A 10,482-nucleotide genomic window follows, 5' to 3' on the forward strand; every position below is an offset into this window, starting at 1 on the left:
ACCCGTGTCGCCTGCGTCGGCAGGCGGACTCTCAACCACTGCGCCACCAGGGAAGCCCTACTTTGCAAATTTTCATTCTTAAGCTGAATGGTGAGCACACAGATCTTCATTATAGTTTCTTACTCCTTTTAGTCTGTCTAAAAGATTTTAGAATAAGATGTAATTTTTAAAATTACAGAAACCTTATAACTATCACCCATATATCCTCAATCAGAATCTGCCTGTGGATGTCAACAGAATCACTTTACTAGTAATATAATTCTTAATGATCTCTGCTGATGCAAGACTACCACCCCACCATCATTTTTTTTTTTTTAAAGTCCTTCTGTTTCTGGAAGTCTGTCTTATAAAACCTCATGAATGGTGCATTCACCCACCATGTGCAACCTCCCATGACTCCTTGCTGCTGGCCCCCTGCCCCAGTGAAGCCCTCACCCCTCTCTCCCACTGCCCTGGGGTTCACTTGAGACCCTGGGCTTCCATGTCAAAGATGCTGTCTCGTGCCCTTGATACACTTTCAAGAGTGAAGCCCTGCGTTTGCTTCACTCTTCCAGAATTCCAAAACCATGCTGTGCTCGTGTAGAGGTTGTAAGGGGGACACTTTCCTCTGCTCCTCTTTGTCTCCTGGCCACCAAAGCTTGGCCTAGACTCAGCAAACACCTTGCGGAAGGCAGCTTCCGCTTCTCTGCAGCCCACCCCTGTCCTCAGGGCACAGACATATGGCAATGGGTCTCCGCTCAGGGACCAGTTCCAAGGCATGGAATAGCAGACAACTCTCCAAACCCCCATGCAAATCGGCTCCCTAGGCCTCCCTCACCACACCGTCGTCACACAAGCCCAGATGCATCTCAATTCCAGTGGTAGGCACAACTGAACTTGAGGCCGGGCCACCAAACAATTATCCTCCTATTTCAACTCAACGACAGAAAAAACAAATTAACTTGGTCAAGGCCATTATTTGCTCTTTATGAAGCCAGGTGCCCTAATTCACTTATGCAGCACATATTACAGAAGGGCTGATCTCTGCCAGACATTGTGCTAACTGGGCTGAGGGGAGGAGCACAAAAATGGGTAAGACATAGTCCCCCTCCTCAAGGAGCTCACAGCCTAGTAATGGGAGATAGAAATATATAAATACGCTCTGAGTGCAGTCGAGGACCTTGAACTCTATGTTGCCTCAAATAGATCACTAGAATTCCCAGGTATTGAAATGCAGGTATATGCTTTCTGAAAGATCTTTTTCTCCTTTCATGAAATCAGATTTTGTGTTTTAAGCAGGAGGGCAACAAAAATACTACAGGGAGTAACCTGGAAGAGTTGAAAAATGAGCCTCTGGAAAGAGTATGAAGTTCTTTATATTAAGGGTAATTAATAACAACAAAAATAGCTTAACAGATAAATGTTGGAGATAGACTGACTAAGCAACAAATCTGGAGAAGGAAAAAAAACCACCCTGGATTTAGCACAAAAATTAATGAATGAACTCTATAAGAGATGCTATTATCAACGTGAAAACAATGTTAGGATGTGTTAACAGGAACGTGGCAGGCAGCTCTGGGACTTCAGCCAGCCACATTCAGCCTTGGTCAAGCCTTTATTATGTCCAATTTTGGTTTCCCGTTTGAAGAGTTGTTATATTTCAAGCTGATATTAAGAGGATGGAAAATAGGCATTGGCGTTTAGCCTAGAAAAGACCAGACTGAAGGATGACTTAATACCTGTGGCCCTAACAGAGATAAGTGGATTTCTATTTCAGCCACAGGAAGTCTAGTTCAATCACAGATAAATTGAGCATAAGAGTGATTAACACTGGGACCTTGATCGTAGGATGTCACCTTAGAAGTATAGTGCTTCAGCTCCGCTGCTTTCAGAATACTCCTCACTCCCCATCTTGCATTAATATTTTTGTATGCATATCTTATCTCCCTTTGGGACTGCCCTTCTTATCTCTGGAGCCCTCCACGGCACTTAACTCCATGAATTGCTTGTAGTAAATATTCAAATAGTGTTAAGTAGGGGGAAGATGTTGGGACAGAAACTATATGGCTAACATTGTAAGGCAGACAAGAGAGTATAGCAACTCAAGATGTGTTACAGGCCTGGAGTCAGACCAGAGAATAGTTCAGAGAATTGTGTCAGCAAAGGCCATACAGATTCTCATGACAAACGATGACTTTCTATAACAGTACATACATCTCTCCACCCCCTCCTCCACCCAGCCCATCACACATTCCACAGTGGAAACTACAAAGACTTTATCAAAGACACCATAGGGAAGGAGAGGTGAGGAAAAGACTTTATTGGATGGTAGAAAGCAGAGGAAAGAAAGAAGAGGAGTCTGTAATTTCTGCAGAAGGAGATGGAAAAAGGGAGAACTATTTCATGAGAAGATTTCTTAGGAAGATCCGTTAAAAAGCAGTATCACAGGAAAATACAAAGCAATATAGTTTAAGTGAACATGTTCAGTGCTTTTGGGGGTGGGGAGTGAGGAGGAGGGTGATGCCCTCAGGTGTGGAGGAAAGACTCTAAGTCACCAAGGGAAAGGAAGAAAGAGGTTCAGCCTACAAATATGTAGTTAACCCCTTCACTTCCGTTCCTGTCCACCCCTTGGTGAGCCGTTGTCTAGGCAAGATCTTTTGCTTCATTCTCAATGTGTAGAGTCTATGAATTTCTTTGTAAGAAAAAATTCCTTCAAGATGTTTTAAACATCCCCTTTAAATGACTTGAACGGTTGCCTCTCATGTGAATAGATTTCCTTTGACTTTATGTTGTGTTTCTGTAGGAGGTGAGTGGCTCTGTGTGTGTGTGTCTTAAGTGCATTAAGGCAGTACAAGGGGCACTTCCCACATACCTCTCTTTTCCCTAGGGAATTGCTCCAAGGTAAAAGCTATTCTTAAACAACCATTGCAGACCATAAAGTCTGGAAGAGATCATGAAGTAAAGTTATTTTTTAATCATATTTTATTAATAAAAGACCACCCTGTGGTGGGAGCTATTTCATTCTATAGCACTGACCTCCTTCAAACCTTCCCAGCCCAGAATCTCTCTGATGAAAAATTAAGCAAAGTATCTAGAAATGAAGGGTGCTATCAGTAATTTGAGAGTGGCCCAGACTTCCGTTTCCCCTAGTAAAAGAGGCTGGAAATGTCATATGTATGACACCTACTATCTTGCTGGCCCTGTTGTTCATGGTGCCAATGAATGATCACTTCTTCAGTTCTCAGAGACACCAGTTCTGGAAGCTGGACTCTGAGTACCCGTGTCTGTGCTACACAGTGAAGGCACATGTGCCTGCTGGTCTCTGCAGAAACAGACACTGTTCACAAATTACCTCCTGGTATGTTCTTCCTAATTCCTCTCACCTTGCCTCTCCAGCCCCAGGAAGCTGGACCATAGAAGGCTACCTGGGAGCATTTGCCTACTCCAGCCCTGCTCTCATCTCATGATTCACATCTCCAAATGCATGCAATCTCCTTCTTATTGTCCTTTGTGCTCTCCCTGTTCCCTACTGGTGTCTGACCCAGGCCCAAAACTCACTCCTCTCTTCACTATTGTCATGTCAGTGCCCAGCAGGAGTTATGACATCCATTAGTTTTACAAACTGAAGACAGACAGCTAATTCCCAAACACGTTACATTAATAACAAGGGGCCAACTACAAGTGTGCATGATTTCCCCTCTTTCTCTCTTTACAACTAGGAAAATAACTTGCTGGATATCTTTTATACAGCTGGCCATTCGCATACTTTCAGTGCATGAATGTCAGCATATTAGTGGAAGATTACTAAATTCTTGCTCTCCTGTGTGCGTGCGTGTGCGTGTGTGTGTGTGTGTGTGTGTGTGTGTGTGTGTGTGTTGAGAAAGAGAGAGAGAGAGTCTGGGCTGGCCTGGAAGAACCACTGAAGTTTTTCCAGGCTACTCCATTTTATGAACTTATTCCAAATATGCCAGAACTATACTTGCCACCTCAGAATTGGAGTGGGGGTGGGAAATGGGGGAAATCAGGAGGCGAAACGTATTCCCGAGGTCAGTTGAGTCCCATAAGCAAATGTATTAGTTTTCTATCACTGCTGTAATGAATAACCACAAACTTGGTGGCTTAAAACAGCACAAACCTATTTTTCTAGAGGTTCGAAGTCCAACACAGGTCTCTCTAGGCTAAAATCAAGATATAGACAGGGCTGCATTGCTTTCTGGAGGCTCTATGGGAGAATCTATTTCCTTGCCTTTCCAGTTTCTAGAAGCTGCCACATTCCTGGACCCCATTCCTCTATCTTCAGCACCAGCAAGGTCATCTCTCTGGCCATTATTCTGTACCCATATCCCCCTCTGACCTCAGCGGGAGAGGTTTATCTCACTTAAAACACCAGTGTGACTAAGACTGAGCACATCTGGATAATCCAGGATAATCTCTCCACCTCATTGCCTTTAACTTAATCACATCTGGAAAATCCCTTTTGCCATGTAAACTAACATATTCACAAGTTCTGGGCATTAGGACATGGATGTCTTCGGGAGGAATGTTATTCTGCTTGCCACAGCAAATCACTGAATATTTTAAAAGGAAAAACATTAAATGGGAAGAATGTGGTAGAAAGAGGAATAGCAAAATGCCTCAATACATGTATCTATCACAGCTTTGGAGCAATAAACTCAAGTCTAGTCAGTGAGTATTTCATTAAAGCCTCTTGTGTGATCTCAGTGAGTGTCTCATGCACTTTAAATAGTCAATATATGTTGAGTGATAACATATATAAACAAAGGGATATTTAAAGGTGTACATTCATCATGATATATAGAGATAATTAATTTTGAAGTTCATTAAACTGTATTACTCTATAAACTATGACTTTGAGGACAGCATAGTACTTAAGCAATAAAACAACCAAAATTTTCTAGTTAGTTAAAGTGAAGAGAGGATTTAATCTAACTAAATTAAACTTCTTTAAGTTGAGCACAGGAATACTTGCGTTGGTTCCTCTCCATGACTTTGGGTGAACTTTTGAAGTGCTCTGTGCCTCTGTGTCCATGTTTGTGATATGAAGCCATAGATCTCAAAGATGTTTTTCATCGTATGAAGGATGTGAATCAATGTGTAAAGTTGATTGTTTCTCCTGCTATTTACCAAAAGAATCATCTTAACCCTACATTGTGGAGATCTGGGTTGTTCTATTTATTTAACAGAAAGCCAGTCCCATAAGTGTCTTGGTGCCCCAGCAGCAATCTGTTCATTGCTTGTTAGCTATGAAGAAGCATATTCATAACTCAAGCTTAGATAGAGTGTCATCTCCAGATAGAATCAACAGCACCCCCTCCACAGGGGTTGGAATCTGGTTGCTTTCCAAGCTATTGCTGACCAGGCTCCCTTGCCTGGCCTGGCAGATGAGATCACCACACCAGAGTGCCACGGGGGCAGACCGGGCCCACTGTTGCAACATGTCCCTTTGTCAAGCTGTTGCCCTCATTTCACCAAACACCCTGTATAACACAGCATATCACTGATCCTCTGGCGGATGTGATCACCACGCCAGAGTGCCACGGGGGCAGACCGGGCCCACTGTTGCAACATGTCCCTTCGTCAAGCTGTTGCCCTTATTTCACCAAACACCCTGTATAACACAGCATATCACTGATCCTCTGGCTCTCTTCCCTTTGCCTTTGTATGCATTTTTATATCATGCATCTTCCCCTGAATAAAAGGGATAATAGGAATTTCCCAGATTTGATTTCTCAGTGGGAACTGTTTGCTTTGGAAGCCACTGACACCAATGCTAATTGAGAACAGAGCTCAGAACGAGGGCCTGAGAATTGCACCCGGATGAACTTTTTGGTGGGCTGATTTCCGTTGATCTCTTCAGAATTGGATTGTGCATGCAAGTGATACCATGGTCGACTATTTTCCAAAAGGCTGAGCACGTGGATCAGTGTCTTTTCCTTTAACTAGTTCTCTGCCTTGGAAGAATTATTTGTAATTGATCATATAAAGTCTTCATCATGAAAGCTACTGGGGATCCTGGCCCCTACCGCCCAGTAATAGCATTCTGGAAATCACAAAGCAATCTGGGCCGTTTACAATCTAAATCTAAACATGATGGGCCTCTATTAGAGAGATTACAGTAAAAAATAACAATCAGCTCTCTGATGATCCTGTGCGAAGGGAAAGGGTGGGGAGGAGTAAATTTGGCAAAGGACAAGCCCAGACTTTCGTCACAGGGACAGACCAAAGTGTTAACACAAAGGGAGAGCCCGGGAGCATCCTGCACACTACATTTCAGCCACAGATAACATGGCACCTCCGCGGGCCCGGTCCACGCCCTGACCGCTCAGAGGGTCTCAGCACCTCTGCGCCCCGCAGCCCTTTTCCAGCTGCAGACATGCTCGGGGGATCCGGATCGCAGGGAAGACGCAGCCTGGCCGTGCTCTCCCAGTGAGTGCTCGCTTCACCTCTTCAGTTTTTCTTCTCTTCTTCTTTCGCATAAAGGAATCGTTGTAAAAAAATAATAAAATATTTTTTGTTTTTTTTAGTTGTGGGAGTGGGAGGCGAGAGGAGAAATCAGGAGGCAAAGGAAGGCAGTGAGTGTGTAAATATCAGACCTGTATGAAACTTTTTGGTCTCAACTTGGTGGTGGTTCTGATTGGTTTTCCTCTGTTACTTTTTTTTTTTTTTTTTTTTTGGTGGTTCGTAGACCATTTGGGGGTGTTTATACCAAAGGCACGGGTTTTCTTATTCCACATACCGATCCACAAAGCATCGTGTTTCTAAAGATCTGCTGTTAATTTAGACCTGAGCCCTCTGCTCGGAGTGATCCATCTGCAGGGCTCAGAGACTTTGGCTAAAGCACACATTGCCCAATCCTTAAGAGTCAACAGCCCAAAGCCCTTAATACACTGACCATCTGACTGTGACAGAACAAGACCCAGAGCACGTGCTATTGATCAGACAATTGTTCAGATAACAGGCTCCAAAGTTTAGGATCCTGGAATCTTGGAATGTTCAAACTAGAGGGGCCCCTAGGGCTGTTTGCTGCAATGCTCTTCTTCTATAGACAGGGAAACGGAACCCAGAGGGGCAACTCAACTTAACCCAAAGCCGGACAACAGTCAGTAGCAGGGAAGCCAGTGTCTTTGTACTTGCAGGCAAGGGCCGTTTTCACGCTGACATTTATGAGGTTTGGAAAACTCACTGGGTCTTGGGAAAAGGTAAGGCACAAGAGTAAGAACACCAGATGGCCTTTCAGTAAATCTGTCCCATTTTTGAGAGTTTTGGCATCAGTTCAGCATGACAGTTGTTGTTCCATTTATTCCAGCATTTGTGCAACAGCTCATCAAATAAACAGGAACTCAATGGGGTCCTAAAAATGAGACCCACATCCACTATATTAGCAGATCTCTTGGATAACCAGTTTCTCTAAGTGTGATCACTCAAGTGTGAGAGCACAAAGGGGTGTTAGAGGTTATCTGTATGTTCCTGTGGTTATCAGACTGGTTGGGGGCCTTTGTTTTTTTTAGCAAATTTACTGTTACAAGGGATCCTGTTACATAAAGGAGATGTTCTGATTAAATAGGTGGTTTTGGATCTAGAGCTTCTCATCCCTGCTGCAGTCCTCAGTCACCCCCCCCATTGCTCACACCCACCCCACTCCCCATACCTCTCTACCCCACCCCACCCTACCCACTCCGCCAAAACTTCCTTGGAATCCTAGGTCTCCATGGAACTTCAGAAACCCCAATCTTATTTAATGCCACCATTTCAGATAAGGAAACTGAGGCACATGGGGTGAAGGGCTTGCCCAGTGTTCACAGCTGGTCAACAACAGAGCCTGGAATGCAGGGCAAAGAGCCCAGTCTGGTGTGTGTGTGTGTGTGTGTGTGTGTGTGTGTGTGTGTGAATTCCTGGTTCTGAGTTTCTTCCCGCTCCATCATGCCCACAGTTCTATCAGTTTACTTTCTCCATGTCTCTCTCACTCTTCTCTAATCACTCTCTCATTTCCTGAATTTCAGCAGTTATCGCCCACCACCCGGACAATTACAGTTGCCTCCTATCTGGTCCCGGCTTCAGTCTCTGTCCCCTTTCTGATCCTGTCCCCTCCCGTCCTCCCACCCCCACCTTTGAAGATAGACCCCACTCTCCTCAACGTGGCACTCAAAGTTCTCCACAGTCTGCCTTTAATATCCCTTCCCATTCTGACCTCCCCCTGCTCCGGCCAAATCAGATCACTCACTGGTCCCCAAACTCATCATGTACAAGCCACCTCCATTCCTTGGAGCACTCTATTTCCTACGTGGAGAACACTCTATGTGCCTCAGTTTCCCCTCTGAAATGGAGACATTAAAAAAGATGGGGGTTTCTGAAGTGTTCCATGGAGACCTAGGATTCCAAGGAAGTTTTGGTGGAGTGGGTAGGGTAAGGTGGGGTAGGGAAGAGATGGGGAGTGGTGTGGGGGGGTAAGCAATGGAGGGTGACTGGGGAGTAGAGTAGGAATGAGGGGCTCTATCTCATTTGTTCCTGACTTCCTTCCTGTCCTTCAAGGCCCAAATCAAATACTACCTTTCTCCGCAAGGCTTCCTCAGCTCTTCTTTTCTCTCCATATCCTTTGTGCACCCTTCTATTATTAACCTTGAACTAAAGTTAGTGGTGAGCATGCCTGTTCCTTCCCTTCCCTTCCCTTCCCTTCCCTTCCCTTCCCTCCCTTCCCTTCTTTCTTATTTTTTATCCATTAACAGCAGGTAGTAATTTCACCCTTAACCAGATAAGAGGTCCAGTAAAGTCAATCATTTAAAGCCAATCTCTGGACCCAAAAGTGAGCAAAAGTGGCTAGCAGAATGCCAACGCAATATATGGTAATCCACTTGAGGGCAGGGACTATTTTGAAACTTTGAACCTTCAGCTTCCAGCACAGTGCCGATGCTCAAAAGAATATTCTTTAGCTTTTCCCATTACTGGATAAACCAAACTCAGTTCATCTAAGTTCACACTTTTCATTAGAGTCATCAGAACTTTTTCATTGGAGTCATTGGAGTCATTGGAGTCACTGGAGTCATCGGAACACACAAAGCTTCTGTGCCTTCTGCTCTGGAAGAAGGTTTAGGTTAAATGCCAAAACAGATGGCCAACAAAATGAGTTCTAAATTCCTTTGCATTTGCATCAGATAATTTATCTCAGTTTCATCACCTACAGAGCGAGATTGGCAGTGTTTCTTTTATGAGGTGCCTTAAGATTCCTGAGTGCCAAGACCTATCCAGAGCCATGTTATTTTCAGGAGCAATTGTGATTGGCTGTTCAGTTCTTTAGATTTCAAGGTGCTGTTTAATTTGTTCCTGGTAAGATTACTGAGAGATTCTGTCACTTGCAGTCTAATATTTTCACCACTTACTTTCTCATTTTCCCAAAGCCCTGTGAAGTCTTCTTGAGTCAAGATTTTGGGTTTCTTATAAACAGCCATGCTTTTGTCACATTTTGTAACAAATGTGGAAGGGTATATAAGTTTTTAAACCATGGAATCAAAGAAACATAGGAAATTATTTAGTTCATCCCACTGTTTTCTGAAGAAACTAACATGTCAGGGAAATCAATAATTGGCATAACTGTATAAGATACAGAAGACGTGCACGTAAAAATGTTCAGATTTGTAAAAAGTTTAGGAATAAATACCTGGTTTATTCAATCTTATTGGGGAATGTAGCATTACAATTTTCCAGCATGCTAAATTAAAAAAAAAAAAAATCGTAATGAAAACTATGTCTTTCCCTTCTTTAAAATAGATGTTACAATACATTTGAAACACTTCCCCATTGCTGAGAATTGTCACTATGAATATAGTTTTTTAAATCATGCTGTGAAACTGTGGTATCTCAGTGGATACAACTCATCCAGAAATTGTCCAATTATTGTGTGCTGTCCTCTATCTTTTTATTTATTTTCTCTCTCCTAATTACTCTTAATGCATCCAACTCTAGCGGTTCCACTCTGTTTGGATGTAGCCAAGGCTATCAGGAAGCCCCATTTGTTAGAATTGTGTTCAAGGAAAAAGTCTACGGTCTGGGCAGCGAAGCACTGAGGTGCCTTCTCTATTACAAAGTAAAGCGCATGTACCTTTTGTGACTGTTGGTTTGTACACGAAACTGGCCATTTTTTTGCTCACTTTTGGGTTCAAAGATTGGCTTTAAATGATTGACTTTACTGGACCGCTTACCTGGTTAAGGGTGAAATTACTACTTGCTGTTAATGGATAAAAAAATAAGAAAGAATGGCAGAAAAACAGGCAATTGTACTTTGCACGTATGGGGCACTCTATAAATGATATTGCTAATCTCTCCTGCAGTGGTGACTACACCAAATCTTTATGGAGTTGGTCTCGACTTTTTTGCATGTGTCTTACCGGCCACCTGGCCACAAGCACATGGGCTGAGCTCAGCCTGGTGGCCACAGGCCTGTCTTTCCTTCCTGGTTGAGGCAATTTGCATTGCTCACTCCTCTTTCCC

The 10,482-nt window shown here is 43.5% G+C and overlaps 1 protein-coding gene across 3 annotated transcripts in view; it reads left to right on the top strand.

The window, feature by feature from the left end:
* Window positions 1-10,482, top strand: part of CALD1 (caldesmon 1) — a 116,265-nt gene that overhangs the window by 40,027 nt on the left and 65,756 nt on the right. For 2 of the 3 annotated variants that reach the window (XM_007466572.1, XM_007466574.1), the window contains exon 1: window positions 6,165-6,426. The exons of the other annotated variant lie outside the window; for it this stretch is intronic. In XM_007466572.1, the coding sequence (XP_007466634.1) occupies window positions 6,374-6,426 (53 nt within the window). In that variant the 5' untranslated portion in view covers window positions 6,165-6,373. Of the gene's footprint in view, window positions 1-6,164; window positions 6,427-10,482 lie in introns of those variants that run through there. 3 annotated transcript variants of the gene reach the window in all.

This window comes from Lipotes vexillifer, unplaced genomic scaffold (genome assembly GCF_000442215.2).
Source record: "Lipotes vexillifer unplaced genomic scaffold, Lipotes_vexillifer_v1.1 scaffold71, whole genome shotgun sequence".
In the NCBI taxonomy this organism is placed as follows: Eukaryota; Metazoa; Chordata; class Mammalia; order Artiodactyla; family Lipotidae; genus Lipotes; species Lipotes vexillifer.